This window comes from Homalodisca vitripennis, chromosome 1 (genome assembly GCF_021130785.1).
Source record: "Homalodisca vitripennis isolate AUS2020 chromosome 1, UT_GWSS_2.1, whole genome shotgun sequence".
NCBI lineage: Eukaryota > Metazoa > Arthropoda > Insecta > Hemiptera > Cicadellidae > Homalodisca > Homalodisca vitripennis.
The window spans coordinates 73,180,557-73,199,974 of NC_060207.1; the positions used below are offsets into that span (position 1 = coordinate 73,180,557).

The following is a 19,418-nucleotide window of genomic DNA, read 5'->3' on the forward strand; positions in this document are numbered from 1 at the left end:
AAATCGCCCCAGAAGGGCTCTCCGGTTAGGAGTTAGAGGGTTAAATTGTATTTTGAATGTCGATTTAGTAATTTTACTAAAATATTCCTATAAATTCTTTGTAAATGTGATATTTACATTACATTATTAATAGTTTCTTTTTTAGAAATTGAATTGTGATTTTGCTCTACAGTGACAGATCCATGTGCCAATTCTCCCTGCCACAAGTCTGCTCTCTGTGTCATAGCCCGGGGAGGCGATGCCTACACCTGCCTCTGTCCGGATGGTACAGAACCTAAGGCTGCCAACGTTTCAAACACCGAAGTAAGCTCAGACCCAACATTTGTTCATGTCAGCAAATATAGTGTATTATCCCTATTTGGGGCAGATCAATTTCTAATTTTGTTCTGCAAACTGTAGGGTTTGAAAAACAATTGGCCTGGCTTATCAACTAGACAAAAGTGCTTAACTAACTGGGTTAAGTATGTAAAATACCTGATGGGGGATTTGGAATTGTACCTGAAAATATACAATTTTTATATGAATAGCTCAAGACAGTAGTTGAGCTTATTAGGTAAATTGTTTCTTTAAATTTCCCATTTTCATATTATTATATTTTTTTATACATCACTGTTTATCCTTAGAGTAAAAATCAATTAAATTACAAAAATCAGTGATTTTAAGAAAAGCAATACAGATAAATAAGAAAAAAAGAAGTAAAATCAAATAAGTTATTGCATTAAACATTTTCGCTGTACACATTTTCTACAATTTCCATCCATTATGTCATTCTAACATAGTTTAACCATATACTAAACTATATTAATCTTGTACCTCTGTCTTTAGACAGTATCACTATTGAAGGAAAATGCAGCCAGATGGAAAAAGTCTGTCTGATATTATTTTATACAACCTGAGACACATAAATATTGAAGTTTTTAATATACAAGAATGAGATAATTGCAGTAAAACTTTCAGTACCACAATTAGGGCAATTGTGTGTTAAATAGTTTCTTTTAAAAGTAGTGTTTATGAAAGTTCCACTAGATAGCCATAACCATTTATTATATAATTATCATTTCCTGAAAATTATATAATAAATGGAAAAATCTTGGAATCTGAACTGACCCAGCAGAAGGTTTTAAAGATTAGCCTTATTTCCTATAGTTAGCTAAACATTCTGTACAACAGCCTCAATCTTTTCATCTGATTAAGAGGTGGGTCTTGCAATAGTTAACAACTCTTAATGATGTGTCACAGCTGGAGTGTAAGACAGGAGAGATTTGTCCGCTGCAGTGTCACAGAGGAGTATGTGAGGTCACAGAGCAAGGGCCACAGTGTATGTGTTCCATGCTGTATGACGGAGACCACTGTGATCATTACCGGTGCTCCCAACACTGCAAGAACAATGGCTGGTGCTTTCCTGATCTTATTGTCAATGGACCACCCAACTCCCAGCCTCCTCTTAAGGTCAGTATACAGTTTTCTTATTTTAACCCTGGAACTGGCGGTCATATTTCTCTCAGTGGCGGAGTGATTTTAGTACTTCATACATTGCCTTATATTTATTTTATTATTTGATACATATGATTGATTTAATTTTTGCCTTTTATAATTAATCCATCAGATGTTTTTTGTTTATGTTTTAAAAAAAAAATGTGGTTCTGAAAATACAATTCAATGTTATGGCAGATTACAGTTTATTTCTTATTTTTATAAGGTTTAGTAATTTAACAGTGGCGACGAGGTAAAAAGAAGGAGAAATGACTAAAGAAGAAGAAGAGTTACAAAAAACTAAAAAAAGCTCGATCTATTATTAAGGGCCAATTTTCAAAGGGCAAAAGACTTGCTGAAGGTAACCCTACATTAACCGAACTAAATATAAAAAATCAAAGGCTGTGACTGAATACTGGGAACGTTACAAGCAGGTTCAGAATGGCATTGATTGTTTGACAGATGAAAACTATTTAGAAACATGAAATAGAATACAGATGTAATGTGGAGGATGAGTATTTAAAACCTTACAACAAAATTACAAGAAATGGTACACAATCTCAAAAGACACAAACATTTACATCTACTTCATCTCCAAGTGAAGCTGTTTGTACGGTTTCAAACTACACTTCAGGGAATATAAATTTCAATCCCTACCACCCTGATGAAACCATTTCTAAATTTTGTTGAGAAGATTAGAAGTATTTTTACAACTAAAGAATCAAAGAGCTGATGATAAAACTAAAGTTTACACATTGCTACATGCTCTCACTCCCCAACTGCACCAACAACTGTACGATATTTGTGCTCCCAACGACCCGTTAGATAAAGATTACGACGAGTTGGTACAGCTTCTTAAGGATTTTTATCGACCCGCAACCAAGCCAGTGGGCCTTGCAGCATAAATTCATTTCACGGACCTCAACAAGAACATGAATCAGTTAGTGAATTCTCGGTGGCTCTCAAGAAGATGACAATTAACTGTAACTTCAATTGTGGTTGCGGTAAATCAGTTGCAGACTTATTTCTCAAGTTACAGTTTATTCGTGGATTGAAAGACATAGATATTCGGACTAAATTACTCCAAGACCGCGAGAAACACACCTATCAGGACATTGTGAACATAGCTTCGGCTATAGAGCTTGCCAAAGCAGAAAGTATGACTGTTAGCCGAAACACGTACTGAACACATTGAATTAAATCAGGTTCAGCAAAGACATTCAAATAAAGAAAACATATCTAAGAGAGTCTCACCTCGGCCAAAACCTCTACTTAGTCCACGTTCAACAAATTCAGCCATTGAAAAGCTCAAAGGAAAATGCTATCGTTGTGGTTCACCCTCCCATCGTGCTAATAGCTGCAGATTCATAGATGCAACTTGTCGAAAATGTGGAAAAGTTGGACACATAGCTAGTGTTTGTTTGCAAAGTAAATCTCAATTACAAATGAAACCTGGACAACATCAAACTGAAAACAAAAGTGACTTGAATAGTGAGAATGAATATGAGATTAATGTAATTAGTGACAGAAATAATGACAAATTTATGGTTAACATCAACATCGAAGGCAGGACATTACCCATGGAATTAGACACTGGTGCAGCTCTTAGTACAATGTCTTACAACGAGTTTAAAAAAGCTTGCCATCCCACAGAAAATATTTTCTACTAACATTGAACTTCGAACTTATACAGGAGAAACCATAAAAACCGAAAGGAGTAACATTTGTTAAATGCACGTACAAGACTCAGAAGTTTGTTGGAAAAACTTTACCTAATTGATCAAAACGTTGACGCCATATTCGGAAGGGACTGGTTGAGAGAAGTTAAATTAGATTGGGGTGAGATTAAAAGTCTTACAACGAGTCAGACTTCAAAATCTAGGAAGCTTGTTAAGTGAATTTAGTGACTTATTTTGATGGAAAAATTGGTGTTATACCTGAATATCTGGGACATTTTAGACTTACTGATGGCGCGACGCCAATATTTGTAAAACCAAGACAAGTACCGTTTTCCCTAAGAAGTAAAGTAGAAAATGAACTTACGAGACTAGAAGAATGTGGAATCATAACAAAAGTAGATCATTCAGACTGGGGAACACCCATCGTACCTGTTGTCAAGCCGAACGGTCAAACACGGATTTGTGCTGACTATAAAGTGACTTTAAACAAGGTGATCAAAGACGAAAACCATCCATTACCCAGGATTGAGAAAGAAATCTTCTCTCAAATGAACGGAGGAAAATTATTTTGTACCTTGGATATTTCTAATGCTTACCTCCACATGAAAATGGACGATGAAAGTGCACACATGCAGACACTCAGCACCCATAAAGGTATGTACAAAGTAAATCGTTTGATGTTTGGGGTGAAGGTAGCACCATCTCTCTGGCAACAATTCATGGACAAAACCTTGCAGGGACTTTCTGGTGTACAATGTTTCTTTGACGATATTATCGTTCAGGGTAAAACAGCTGAAGAATTATTGGCTAGATTACGTAAAGTTCTAGAACGATTAAGAAACAATAACTTAAAGATGAACCGAGATAAATGCAAGTTTTTTTTCAAACGAGTATCCAATAATCTTGGGCATGTCATTGATGCTCAAGGACTTCACAAAAACCAAAGACAAAGTCTTGTCTATCATGAACAGCAAAAAGACCGGAAAAACATAAGTGAACTTAGAACATTTCTCGGTCTGGCAAAACTATTACAACAAGTTCATCAAAGATTTAGCAACAATCCTCCACCCACTCAATAATTTTACTGAAGAAAGGCAACCGTTATATGTGGACTTCAAAATGTGAAGAAAGCTTTTCAGAAGGTTAAGTCGGAAATAACCAGTAACAATGTACTTGTCCACTACAATCCAGAACTCCCATTAGTGCTTGCAAACCGATGCGTCTCCAGTGGGCCTTGGAGCCTGTCTTTCACATCGATACAGCGATGGAAGTGAGAGGCCAATTAGTTTTGCCTCACGCACTTTGACCAAATGTGAACAAAAAATACAGTCAAATTGATAAGGAAGCAACAGGTATTTACTGGGGACTCAAGAAATTTTTCCCTTACTGCTACGGGCGAAAGTTCATTTTAGTGACTGACCATAAACCGTTAGTGTCAATATTCAGTCCCACAAAACCCTTCCAACAATATCTGCTACAAGACTGTTCAATTATGCACCACTTTTTATCAGGTTTTGACTACTCAATTGAATATAGAAGAACCTCTGACCATGCCAACGTTGACTTTTTGTCTCGTTTTCCTACTGAACATAGCACTACAAACTTTGTGGACGATTGCAGCCTTTTTTTCAACTTAATCAACTTGATTCATTGCAGATTGACAGTATGCTTATATCCAGAACAAACTGCTCAAGATAAATATTTACAACCAGTACTACATGCCCTTGAAACAGGAGAGACGAGTCGAACCTTTTGGTTTCCACGACAACGAACTAACACTACAAAATGGTTGCATATTCAAGGGCTACAGGCATAATGATTCCAGAAGCTTTACAACACTCAGTGTTAAATGAAACTACATGTTGGACATCTAGGCATGGAGAAGATGAAAATCCTTGCTAGAAGTTTTTGCACGTGGAAAAGTATTGACAGAGATATTGAGCCAAATGGTACGTACATGTAAACAATGTCGACTAAAACAAAATCAACCTGCAAAAGAACCGGAATCATCCATGGCTGACCCCTCAAGGACCATGGGAGAGATTACACATAGATTTTTGCTGGCCCGATACAAGGTCAGTGGTATTTCATTGTTGTGGACGCCTTTACCAAGTGGGTTGAAGTAAAATCCCTACTAAAAACACGTCAGCAGAATGGTGTATGAAGGAGCTAAGAAAAATGTTTTCTACATTCGGCCTTCCTTTGGTCTTAGTTTCAGACAATGGAAGCCAATTTACATCTACAATATTTCGCCAGTTCTTATCTGCTAATGGTGTTGTACACAAAACTACAGCTCCCTACCATCCTTCGTCTAATGGACAAGCTGAGCGTTATGTCCAAACAGTAAAAAAAATCACTGAGGGCAATGGAAGATGAGGGGGGAAAGATTGAGCTAAAATTATACAGGCTTTTGATGCAACTTCGACAATCTCCAAACACAACTGGCTCAAACTCATACAACTTAATGTTTGGAAGAAGTGTTCGAACTCATTTGAGCCTATTACTACCAGATAGCAAAAATGCACAAGAAGTTACACGAATCGTACGCAGACAATTTCAGGTGGGTGACAGAGTACAGGCTCGAGATTACACCAACTCAAGATACAAGTGGAGTTTTGGAACAATTATGGAAAAAGAAAGTTCGCTACTGTACAAAGTTAAAATGGACGATGGAAGTGTTTGGAGGAGGCATGTTGACCAGCTATTGAAATGTGAAAGTTTAGGGGGGGGAGAATTGATACATATGATTGATTTAATTTTTGCCTTTTATAATTAATCCATCAGATGTTTTTTGTTTATGTTTTTAAAAAAAAAATGTGGTTATGAAAATACAATTCAATGTTATGGCAGATTACAGTTTATTTCTTATTTTTATAAGTTTAGTAATTTAACATTATTACATATAAATACCTATAAAGTTTACTATAAAGTACCTATGTCATATTATATATTTTTTTATTCAGCATTGTTCAAGGAACGTTTTTCACATAATATAATTAAAACAAAAAAAATATCCTTACTCTACCTCTTCATGAAAAAACTTTTTTTTAGAAAGAAGAAAAGTTAGTTCAAAGTTTTTGATTTGTAAAATTGTTGTTTTTAGTGATATGCAAAATCCAAAATATAAAAAAGAAAGAGCATTTAATTCTGATCAAAAATAAAACAACACATAGTTTATAAGGTATTTATTTTTACATGTGGTAAACGATACAAAAATCATACACTGACATTCTAAAGTGCTACTTACCAACAAAAGTACGAACTTCAAAGCTCACTTGGATTTGTACAATCTTTTAACTATTAGTTCATATTAATTTTCTATTTTTTAATTTTTATTATATATTTTTTTAATTATGTTCTGATTGAATGTCTAAATCGGAATCCTCATCGTTGCTTATTTCATGTACAACTAGTTCTCGAATGTCACTTGAACGATTGCGGAAATTGCGATCCATTATGTAAACACGTACAAAAAACTTACTATTATTGTGTCATATACACAATTATCATTACAACGAACTCAAAGAAACAATAAACCAGACAGAACACGATCCAGCTGACGAAATAACAATAGCCGAATGAACCAGTTCGGAATGAACGATCGCGGAAATTACGATCCATTACGTAAACACGCACAAAAAAACTTACTATTATTGTGTCATATATACAACCATCATTACAACGAACTCAAACAAACAATAAACCAGACAGAACACCATCCAGCTGACGAAACTCATCGCTGTGCGCGCAACTAGCGCGGTACGCGGGAGAATGTAAACAAACAGTTAAGAGATTATAAAATGTATGGACGTGTAATGAAACAATAAAATTATTTATTAGTGTATTATTTACATAAATTGAACCTTTCTCTTTCGACTGGTATCAATACCGAAACTCTTTCATCGTGTTTTAAGTCACGCCGATATCGGGCGTTTGCCAGTTCCAGGGTTAAATAAAACAAATTACATTTTTTAAGAGTTTAACTAATTAAGATGACTGTATATGAGTGTAACTTTATATGCACCTAATGGTGACTTGAGGAGGCTTTTACTTGATTGGCAATTTTGAGTTTTAAACCTCTTCATCTTTTGTTTTATAGACTATGATTTTTGTAAAGACAATTGCTTGGTAAAAAATAACTCAGTTTTCCTTCTAAAACCACCAGAAAATATGTTTAGCACTTGAAATTACATAATTGTAAATGTTTACAAACAAATTTCTATTTGAAAACTAGTATGCTGTAATAATGCTTGAAGCAATATCAATATAAGGATTACTATTTTCAGTTGTGGTTACATCCAGTAAACTATCCATTCCAGCTTATTACATAAACAGAAGAATACAAATTTACAGCAGTCATGTTCTATAATGTTGACAAGAATATTTTATTTTCTGAGATCATTAAAAAGCACCTGGGTGGGTGCATGTTTTGCCTGTCATACTTCAAATACCATCTTTCAATTGGTTAAAAATTAAAATATTTATCTTAACATCTTTTATGTTTCATTTCATGTCAAACATGTGTTTGCGTTAGATTTTATTGTAACACACTTAAATATTTGAACCAAGTTAATTGTAAATATATTAACATTTACCGCACATGTGTTGCACATCATCTAACATTGTAATTTGGCTGTTCCACTCATACATCAAAGACATCAGTTATTGATTATTTCCACACTGTTTCTGATTGGCATTGTGATCACACGGCAAACAATAAATATGACCACCGAGCTTTCTATGAAAGTAGCATGGCCATATGTACTGGCCATACAATTTGCAAGGACAAACTACGGCAAAACTAACACAAGCTGTCAACAACTTTGGTGTGGTCAGTGCTGCTGGTCTTTCGAGCGCAAAGTGTTAAGACTGTTTCTTGAATTGCAGTAGTAATTTTACTTAAAGCACATGTTAATGTGTATAACTCTGAACTTGTTAAATAAATTCAGTATTTAAATTTTAACAAAAGTGTTGTGACAGTGCTACTGCCCCCCGGAATGGACAGGAGAGCGTTGTGAAGTACCAGTAGAGCTGTGCGTTGGTTGGTGTCTCAACGGCGGCAGTTGTCTCAACCCTAGACCTGGCCTCGCCCAGTGTAACTGTCCCCCAGGTTTCACAGGTATGTTTACACCATTCTATTGTATGTATCCCCAGTGATTTATCTTCTCAATTATCTCCACCTGAATTTGGGCTATAATTTCCAAAAAAATATACTGTTACTGTTATATTTTGGATATTTTATTTAAATGTTTGAACAGTTTTTGTTTAGTATTTGAATGTTCAATCTTACCAACAAACACTATGATTCACATTGGATCAAAAATAATTTTTATTGGCAATAAAATAATAAATTTTAAATAATTAATCCATATTTTTATACTAAATTACAGAATTGAATGGTTCTGTTGAATGTAAAACTGGATTTAAGGGGCTATATTAACACATTGAACCCTAGGAATATAACATCAAATTTACTCAGTATACTGGCCGTTTTTTGCGATTTTACTTTTTTTTATTATGAAGACATTGTTTTAACCTAACATATTGTATATAAAATTAAAGAGGAGAACACGCAGTTTTAGAAAATGTGCCTTTTTATGATAAATAATTATTTAAACATAATTATAAAGTAAAAAAAATTATGGGAAAAAATAAAATTTGAAAAATTGTAACTTTGAATAAACGTTTATTATTTTTCAACCCCATAATGTTGTATAAACGTTTTTTTTTACCAACTAATGTTCTATAAATGTATTTTTGATATAAAATTAACATAAAAGAAAGAAAGTATTCATGTTAGTACTAATGGAAGACCTATCATAATCATACTCAGCATCATTCACGTCTTGATCATTAGGCCTAACCTCAAAATCTGGATCAGGATCATTGTCGTTGAGAAACTCACCCTACGATCCAGAATCATAAATTTGACCCAAGATTCTTTCGAACTGAATTGCAGATAATCTTTTATTTTTATTAAAAATACGATCATCCTCCTCCAAATCATGCTCAGAATCTGACATCATATCACGTGTCATGTGCATCGTTATTTTGTCTAAACTGATTAATCATTTTACACAATAATCAATAAGAATGTAACTTGTATCACTAAGAAACCAGTCAAAATAAACTAAACCATCACTAAACCAACATTTATCACTTTATTCAGTAACAGTGGAACTTTGTTTATAAATAACTATGCTCGCATCACTGCGTCGTCAGTCGGTTACGTAACTAAGCAGTTGTGCAATAGTTGAAAATACTATTTTTACAGCTGCACAACTGTTACTTGTCATAAAAAGACGTATAAATATAAACTATATAACATAGGAAATAGTCTGAAACAACTAAACCCGATTTTTTACTGAAAACCTAAACGTATTGAATTAAGTACCGAAGCCCGAGTATAGGTTGGGCTCCGTATACAATGGTGTGCGTGCTAGCCCGACCTATACTCGGGTTCCATATTCAATGTGTTAATCAAGAGTCTACTCATCTTTTATTAACTAAATAATTTTGTTACCCTATTTTAATAATAGCCCATCAAGGGTTAAAATAAACAGTCTTTACCAGAGAAAGTAAAACTGTTAATCAGTTTATTTATTCGAATAAAGTGTAATATAATTGTAATATTTTCCAAGTGAGATCAATAAGAAAATAAATATTTAAAATTTTAATTACTTTTATTTGTTTATCTACCATAAATATGGCTAGCTAAATTTTCTCCATTGGAAACACTGGTATGTTTTAAACAAATCAATGGTATGTTGTTAAAAGTGTTTTTCAAAGCTTACATTTGAAATAGAAATCTTGTAGCATATTTTATCCTCCTAAGTTTATTGATTGTTATTTATTTTGAGATTTTATATCTCTATGTTGTAATTCAAATTTGTTCCCCTAACTTATTTTATATTAATTTTTTATTTACATATTAATAATGTTTCGCTCTAGAGAAAACCAAGATGGGCAAACTGTGTATAGTTTTCAATATCAATAATGTTAAATACAGGCAGCACAGGGTTTTAATTTAAGGTGTAAAGGTAGCCTGGTGTTCCCTGAGAAGAAACTGCAGAACCTCAATTAAAACTGATTAAAAAATAATAGTGTGATAAATGTGATAGTGTGTAATGAAAAGCATTGTGGGGTACCTGGTACCATGCGCTCCTCAATGCTCAGACCCTCCACTGGCTGCAGCGACTGGTGAGAATGTTTCTGAATTCTTAGAACAGTGCATCACAACCCACCTTAGCTCAGCCCTTGTTATCTCGACTGTGCCTCATAATTATGACCTCTTACCATACTACTCGGTGAACCAGTAGACTGCCCACAAACTCATTTATAAAGAGCTGTGTATAAGATATAAAGGTGTTAAACTTCTAGACTTCAATGCTACCGGTAGACTCTGGTTCAACCTGTCATGGTATGTACCTCCGTATGTTTGGTAAGAGGATACTGGCCGAGCTGTTGGTAAAGAGTCTAATGAGGGCTGAGCAATATCTGGAGGCAGGCAAGCCATGAACGGAACAAAGTACTGCCTCCTATAAGTCAACTTCGTCTGAAGATACATATCTACCAATTGCAGACTGCTGCTACATGGAAACTGCGGTGAATCTGCCTCTGGTAGTAGCACTTTTGCTCGGACACAATGCATCAGCACTCCAGATACATGGATGCAGTGATCAACAAACCCACTGGACCATCCACCTTGTGTAACAAATAAAATCCACAACCAACAAATTAGTTTAGTTATAAATCTTGGGTGAGAACACATTATTCATTGTCATGTTCCAAATTTTATACTGGCCAACACGTATTGCTAACTCCTATCCAAAGGAGGAGGAGTGGTAACTTTGTGAGATAAATTTTTTTTACACTTTTTCACTTATATAAACAATTGGAAATGATTTTGAAGCAGTTAAAATCAAACTTCAACCAAAAAAATTTTAATAATTATCATTGGAATGTACAGAACACCCAGCAGAAATGAGGAAAAACTTTTTCAAAATCCAATAATAAAACAGAATTATGTCCTAATGTTTTGAACACCCATTACCCATTCATAAAACCATTATTCAACTTGTTGACATTGTAAATAAGAAAAGATCATTTGCAGAAACAAATCAGGATCAATATTGGCGATAGACTGGTGGAGTATGTGACTAAGGTTGTAAATGAATTTAAGAGATTTTTCACATTTGTTGCTTGTGAGCATGGTCATTGTCCTCTACAAGGTAAAGAAAACCCCATGCACAAGCAGAGTCGTTGCCTCAATGGCTTTGATTTCTGTCATTGAGGATGAGCTCAAGAAAACCATCCAGCTGCTCTTAGCAAAAAATCAAACAATATTAATTTGATGTCAATATGGCTCATAAAAAATGCTCAGGGTGTATTATGAGACCATTAACCCAATTAATCAATACCTGACCCAATTAAACAAGGAGTTTCTTCCTATCTCCTTAACACTGCAAAAGTAACTCTAATGTTTAACCTGTTGACGAGTGCAGCAAAACATACCCAAATGAGTGCGCACAGCATTTGCCGTTTGGTCCCATATGAGGGAGCACGGCATTTTCCGTTGCAGACTAATGACTGTCGGTTCATTCTCACTGACTTACCGTGATGTCTAGCGGAGATTTTTGGAACTTTTCAGTTGTTCCTAATAGTGTCGCTGTATAGTGTTGCTAGTCCTGTATCGTGATGGCACCTGGTGATAACTTTTAAAACTATTTTACGGATGCGGGACACAAGACCCACTACGCCTCCAAGGTCGCCATTTTATAAGGCCACTCCCCCAGTATGACACAAAGAAGCGTAAACTACTCAGGCAGTGCTATGTGTGCAAACACACCACTCGAACTGGACAAAGAAGAAAAGAAACCAGCTATGAATGTTCAACATGTGAGGTCACCCTTTGTATATATCCTTGTTTTGAGCAGTATCACACACTAGCAAAGTTTTAAAACGAGATTATTACTTTTAACAATCTACAATGTATTTTTATATACATTTAAACTATAATAAACAAGTTTATTAACATTTAAAAGTTTTTTTTTATTTTACTCCCTAAAAGTCTGTCACTGGTCTATGAGGCACTCAGTATGGACCGTCATAGCGGCACGGCAAATGCTGTGCGCACTCGTCAACAGGTTAAGAAAGACGATAGATCTCCACAAATAATTATAGGCCCGTCTCAATTTCGCTGGTTTTTACCAAGTATTCTATATAAACTGTTTTAGATCAGAATGTTCCTGTTTCGTTTGTTGAACAAACACTACCTGTTTTCTAAGAATCAATTTGGTTTCAGAAAGAGTAAGTCAAGCATGGATGCAGTAGTGAGTCTAGTGGACGTACTTGCAGAGGGCTTGAAAGGTTGAATTGAAATCCCACATTATGTGTGCTGCTTGACAAATTTGAATTTCATGGCATCGTGGGTGGTGGTGACACTACATAATCTGTACATTTTGGGAGACAACGTTACTTTGAATGTCGAAATGTGCCCTGGCAGACACAAGAGGGGGTTTACGAACACACACCCTTACAGGCAGGGATTCATTTTATCAACTAGTTGCCAAATTTAACAAAGATTGCCTAAATGCCCAAGGTGTTAAAATTAATTTGAAACCCTTTTAAGGATCCCAAACATTTTATAGTACTGACGAGTTAATCGCATATGACTAGGTGATCACACAGTCAGTAGACTGACAACCAGGGCTGTATGTGGAAATATTGGCAGGAATGACTGGGGTATGATAGCATATACTGGTTTCTAACTGATGCTTTAATATTGTGCGTTTGTTACTAATTCTAAACAAATAATTCTAATGATTACCATACATTTTGTAATGTCTACAGCAACAAGTAAATTTGAATTTGAACTTTGTTACCAGGCAATCGCTGTGAAAAGTGCACAGATTTGGTGTGCCAAAACGGAGGCACATGTCTACGAAACACTACAAGTGATAGAGCCCACTGTCTGTGTCCCAATGGATACAACGGCTCCCAGTGTGAGACCTCTTATTGTGAGAACTATTGCCACAAGGTAAGATATTCGTATTTGTATTTTTAATTCTTTGACGTATTAACTTCCTATCGATTTTGTTTGGAAAGATAGAGGCTGACAAGTTAACCACTGTCCTTTCTTATTTTGGTTTTGACGAGATCCGAATCTAAATAGCATAGAAATGTTAAGGAAATATCAATATCAAGTTTCCTGGTCTATCACTAGGTGGTGTTACATGTTCAATTTATATTGAATATTATGCTTTAACTAATAAAATCTGACTTTTTCCTGGAACTTTGTAATAATAAGTTGTGTTCCTCAATAGTCATGTAAATCATGTCTCTTGACATTTTTAATCATTTTTAATGACTCTTCTATTTAGAAAATCCCTCTTTAAATATGAGTAACAATTTTGTAAACTTCACCTCATACTTTTGGGAGTAGTCAGGGAACTGTATTTTCTCCCAATTTCATTTGACAGAATTGTAAACATTTATTTTTTAAATTTTACTTGTGCCAGACCTATTCTAACAGCTTTATCCAATTACAGGTTTGTAAGCAGTGCCTTGGATTTTTAAGCACTCACTTAAAAATAAATATAAAATGCTTGAAATGGGTGTACATTGCTAGCTCAAGGAAGAGATCATCCTTACAAACATCTAAGATTTCAAAGCTAACAGTGCTCTGTTTTACACTTAGTTTGGTTGAAGAGAACTCTATAAATTCTCCTGCTGATATGTTGTTGAATGTCCATTTAATACTACTTGTTAGCCATGTGAATCAGAACATAAAGTGAATAAATGTTTAAAAGTGCTGAAGTAAATCCTATAAAGGAAAATTGTATACGTAGAAGAATTTATTTATTTGTAAAAATGTTAAGTTTTAAACTACATTTTTTTCAAAGATTACAGGAATTAATTTGGTGTTTATAATTCCAGGGTTCTTGTAACCTGACTCCTGATGGACCTCTGTGTCAGTGTCCACCAGGGTTCACTGGTAAGAGATGTGAACGTGACGGTTGTGACAGCTTCTGCCAGAATGGAGGTGAGAGATTTTTTTTTTTCTTACCTCAACTTGAAATAAAGGAATGTTTGGATTGACTGGTCCAAATGTTTGATATTTTCAAGAACTTTATGTGTGAATTGATCTCTTACTTTTCCACCCAAACTTAAAATCTTATCATGAACCATTTTGTGTTTTTACAGATTTGATTCGTCCCTTCAAAATTACTCAGAAGTTGGAACACAATTAGTCTCTAAAGGAATTACATAAAATAGAATAAAAATTGGGTATTGTCTTTAATTGTGAAAGGATAACAGGATTATTGATGTTTGCCATCATTATGTATTACAGAAACCTAATATTTTAAGAACTATTATTTATCTTTTCCACAAAATCAACCCTCAAATTGTATTTTTTGTAGCTGTAACACGATAGTAAATGTCTATAATTTTATCCTCTCAAACTATCCTTTTTTAATAGATCCTTTAGTAGTCTTAAAGCAGGGTTTGAGCTGCGATCGCATTTGTCACATTTTGTGAAACAAGCAGGGAAAATGCAACGCTGTTGTGAAAAGCTCTCGCAAAATTGCGACAAAAGCAAGAAAGAACTAACTGCATAAAAAGTATATCGCATTTTGAAAATCAGTTTACAGCATTAAAAATATTGTTTTTAAATGGTACTACAAGGTCATACATTTTGTCATTATCTGTAATTTCATGTATATAAAATATTAGACACGTGCAGTGCCGCCGCTTGACAAACTGTTTGGTTGGAAGATGCTTGCCTATTCTCGAATCAAAAAGTATAGATACCCGAGTTTGAACGTTAACGACTAACTAACTAATAGAGCTAAAATTATGAGGGTTGCATTAAACTTAAGCTTGGTTATTTCTGTGTAAAGACGTATAAAGTAAATTATTTACAATCAAGTTTTGTGTCTGTAAGAATAGAAAAAGTTACTGGTAAAAAATGTACTGGTTACTGGTGGTTGGAAATGTATTTTTTTGACACCATTCTGTTCTCAATGATCACGAATAAAAGCATTCTGTATTCTGTGTATTCTGGTTTGGGCGCTTTACTACTAAACTGCAATGTATTCATTTGATGGTAAATGTCCGGAAAAATCCTTTTTCCTTCACAATCATAAACACATTGTCAAAAACATACTTCAAACAAAGGAGGCTTAAGTATTGTTGAATTAAGACTGTTTTTCGATAAGTATTATTGTAATCTCCTGCAGAATACCAATGCTGTCAATAAGTACTTCGAGACAAATATTTGTGCTAAAATGTCTGAAGAAACTATAGCATTTTTGCCTAGAAAATGTTCATCTCAGCTTAAATCCTGCCTTAATGTCAGATTCCATCTTTGAGCTGTTGTTATTATGGACCATTATTTAGTTCACCTTGTACTGGTCATTCCTTCATTTTCAAATTTTGTAGTTTATATATCTATGACATTGCTATACCTTGAGTACCAGATTTTTAATTACCCTGATTGCAAACCAATATTGAATTATGATGATGGAATCTCAACAGCATTATCCAACTCAAAACATTTTTATCCATTCAAGTACAGCTACAAATATAAAATATTGTAACTGATGAGTATAGAGCTACTCAGCTATTATATATATTATAATCCATCAGTTCTAATTATTCCTTATTTATATTTTTCTCACATCAAAGCCCTTCAATCACATGCCTATCACTTCCCATTTCCTCTCCTGAATGTTGTTCACGTACATGTGTTTTTATCACTACATGTTATTATGTTGTTGGATAAAGGTGAGTGTGAGGTGACATCAAAGAAGCTGGTGTGCAAGTGTCCGCCACGTTTTGTGGGCCGCCGCTGTCAGGTGGATGTATGCAACTGCTCGTGCCCGCCGCAAGGTGTCGCTGCCTGTCTCTGCCCACCTACCCCACCAGAGATATGCCATCCTTGTCCGCCTGATCTCTGTCAGAACGGTGGGACTTGTACATCCTCCAGTGGCGAACCCACTTGCCGGTAATTATCACTTTAGCTGCTCACTAAACAAATTTTAGGAACAATGATTGAAGTTTTTAAAGATGCTAGATATTTACAAACTGTGAAAAAGAAATCATTTAACTTTCTCGGTTTTAGACATGTCTCTTTGTACCACATCAGGACTCACAAAACTAGATAGTCAAGATTTTTAACAAATTTATATTATAATGAAATAATATTTATAGCAACAATGCAAATATGTAGTTGTCTATTAACTGATAAATTCATGTGTGCTCTTTTTAAACTTAATTTTGATTGAAGTTTCTATAAACCTTAAAAATCATGCATTAAATTTGTTTATCATCAAATTTGTATTGACTGTTTTATCTCAAGTCTTTTGGAAAGTATATTTAGTCTAATACTAAATGACAAACTCACATTGATTTTGTAGCTACTCGAATTGCTAGGGGCATTTTTTAATTTAGATCCCTTAATGGTATAATCTTGACTCAATAACTATTGGTACGCCACGCCAATATTCATAGTATTTTAGCGTATGGAATTACGTTGTAGGGCTATTCCCTGGCAACAAAATTATCTTTTTTATTTTGCAGAAAGAGCAGTTAGGCTGGTCTGTAATGCGTCTAGTTGTGCTCATTGTAAACCACTTTATTAGGTTAAGAATTGTAATACTACTCTTAATATGTTTTAATTTTTTTTATATATGTTAAGGATAATATATCTGGTTTTAGTAACCAAAGTAATGTTCACAATTACTCTACTCATCATAGCAGTTGTGTCATGGAAACAAAATTGCTATAATTATTATTACCTTGTCTCGTAAAACATGCAGAAGTGACAAGTCTGACCTGTTAATTTTTAACAGTATACATTATTGTAAACAAACAGTATGCATTTATTGATTAACAAAACATTTTTAAAATTTATATCATAAGTTATTATTTTAGTTTGTTACTTTAAAAAATGTATATAAATTTCTACCCTACATAGAAAATAATACTGGGTTTGAAACTTGGTAATATATAATAGGTAAATTATGGAAAAATAGTATAGTGTTATAAAATCTAGTGCTATAGGGTTTATATAGAAAAAAACCTGAAAGCCGTCAGGAATAAGCATTTAGTATATTGGCATTTTTATTCCACAAGTTGCTAAAACATCCTTCAGGGGTTGCACTTAACATCTTTCACTCTTGACGCCCATGGATTAACTTTTTTTCGTCCCTTTGGTAAATATTTATAATGATTGCATATTTTGGTATAATTTTTTTCTATTTCTATGGCTCTTGCTGTTTGAGACCATGTATTCCAATTCATACTCGTACTTCTTTTCTTACAGTCTTTGTAAACAATGTGTTATTGCATAGTTGAGTGCATCTGTGTGATCACTCTTTAAAGTTGAGGCTTTGCTTATTTTGCTTTATGTATCTACTGATTTGCATTTTATTATAAAACATGAAAAATGTAGTTTAATACAATATTTGGAAGTCTGAACATCATATTGGGGAATGTTTTGAATACAGCACATAGACAACTTTAAAATGTAAGTAATAGGCTTTGGCAATCAGCCATATTAATCACATTCAGTTGAAGGCACAAATTTAATGTACTGTGGTTAAGAAAAGAAATGGTTACAATTTACTAGAAAAATGTGTTTTAAAAATTTCCAGTTCAGTTTAAAACATAACAATGTCTGTTCTGTTTCAGATGTACGGAGGAATGGGAAGGAGAGCGTTGTGAGGAGCCAGTGTCTCCTGGCTGTGTGGACTACTGCCAGCATGGCGGTACCTGCACCTTGGGTGGGAGCATGGCGGGGCCGCAGTGTCACTGCTTGGATGCCTGGGCGGGCCCGCGCTGTGAGATACGATCCTCATGCGACAACAACTTCTGCTTCAATGGGGGCTCCTGCAGAGAGTCTCCGGACCGAGATATGGGCCCTGTCTGTGTGTGAGTAGAATTTACAATCCTTGATATTGAACTAACAATAATTCGCTATGTGAGGGTGTAAACAGATTCTTTTTCAATGTATTCAATTGACGAGTATTTGTCCCGTGACACTAGTGCAATAAAATTTTAGTTTACTGTTTTTATATTTGTTGTTTCTGTTAAAATTTATTTATTATTTCACATTGGGCAAGGCCTTTTTGATGAGCATTTGTCCTGTTATTTGTTTTATTCTCTGTTATTATTTCTTATATATTTTATTTGCTGTTATGTAATGAACTTATTTATTTTCTTATAGGCTTATTCAACAATTTTGTATATATGAAATTGAGGAATGTTGTATTGGCTAGTTATACTAATATTATGAATTTTCTGACAATATCAATTGCATTTATATATGTTTAAAAATAAATTAAGAATCTGGAATCTTGACTCTTAAAATATGTTTTACTATACAGTGTTTGGTTTTTATTAAAATAATATTGGATTACTGGTTTACTAGATAGAGATATGAATTAGTTTAAAATTTATACAAGGCTTTCACATAAAGGTGAAGAGTTACTAGGTTTAAACCTTTGGACTAAAACTTAAATGAATCATTGAACTAAATTTAATATGTAATTTTATTTGTTATTAAAATCATATTTTAAGTTTATTAATTTTTTTATTATATTTTATGATTCAACTAGACCAGGGTGGGAGCGTCCAGAGCTGCTGTCCCAGTGTCTACAGATCTGGAGGAAGACAATCTTGCTATTACCACATTGTTTGTATTTTACAGCTGCCCACCAGAGTATGTGGGCCTATGCTGCCAGACCAGGGTGGGAGCGCCCGGAGCTGCTGTGCCAGTGTCTATAGATCTGGAGGAGGACAATCTTGCTATTACCACATTGTTTGTATTTTACAGCTGCCCACCAGAGTATGTAGGACTACGCTGCCAGACCAGGGTGGGAGCGCCCGGAGCTGCTGTGCCAGTGTCTATAGATCTGGAGGAAAACAATCTTGCTATTACCACATTGTTTGTATTTTACAGCTGCCCACCAGAGTATGTAGGACTATGCTGCCAGACCAGGGTGGGAGCGCCCGGAGCTGCTGTGCCAGTGTCTATAGATCTGGAGGAAGACAATCTTGCTATTACCACATTGTTTGTATTTTACAGCTGCCCACCAGAGTATGTGGGCCTATGCTGCCAGACCAGGGTGGGAGCGCCCGGAGCTGCTCTGCCAGTGTCTATAGATCTGGAGGAAGACAATTTTGCTATTACCACATTGTTTGTATTTTACAGCTGCCCACCAGAGTATGTAGGACTACGCTGCCAGACCAGGGTGGGAG

The 19,418-nt window shown here is 34.7% G+C and overlaps 1 protein-coding gene across 1 annotated transcript in view; it reads left to right on the plus strand.

Annotated features, from left to right (window-relative positions):
- Positions 1 to 19,418, plus strand: part of LOC124364525 (low-density lipoprotein receptor-related protein 1) — a 221,709-nt gene that overhangs the window by 187,255 nt on the left and 15,036 nt on the right. The window contains 7 exon segments of the mRNA XM_046820081.1: positions 173 to 303; positions 1,240 to 1,449; positions 8,133 to 8,271; positions 13,040 to 13,191; positions 14,091 to 14,196; positions 15,942 to 16,161; positions 17,850 to 18,089. Of these exon segments, the coding sequence (XP_046676037.1) occupies positions 173 to 303; positions 1,240 to 1,449; positions 8,133 to 8,271; positions 13,040 to 13,191; positions 14,091 to 14,196; positions 15,942 to 16,161; positions 17,850 to 18,089 (1,198 nt within the window).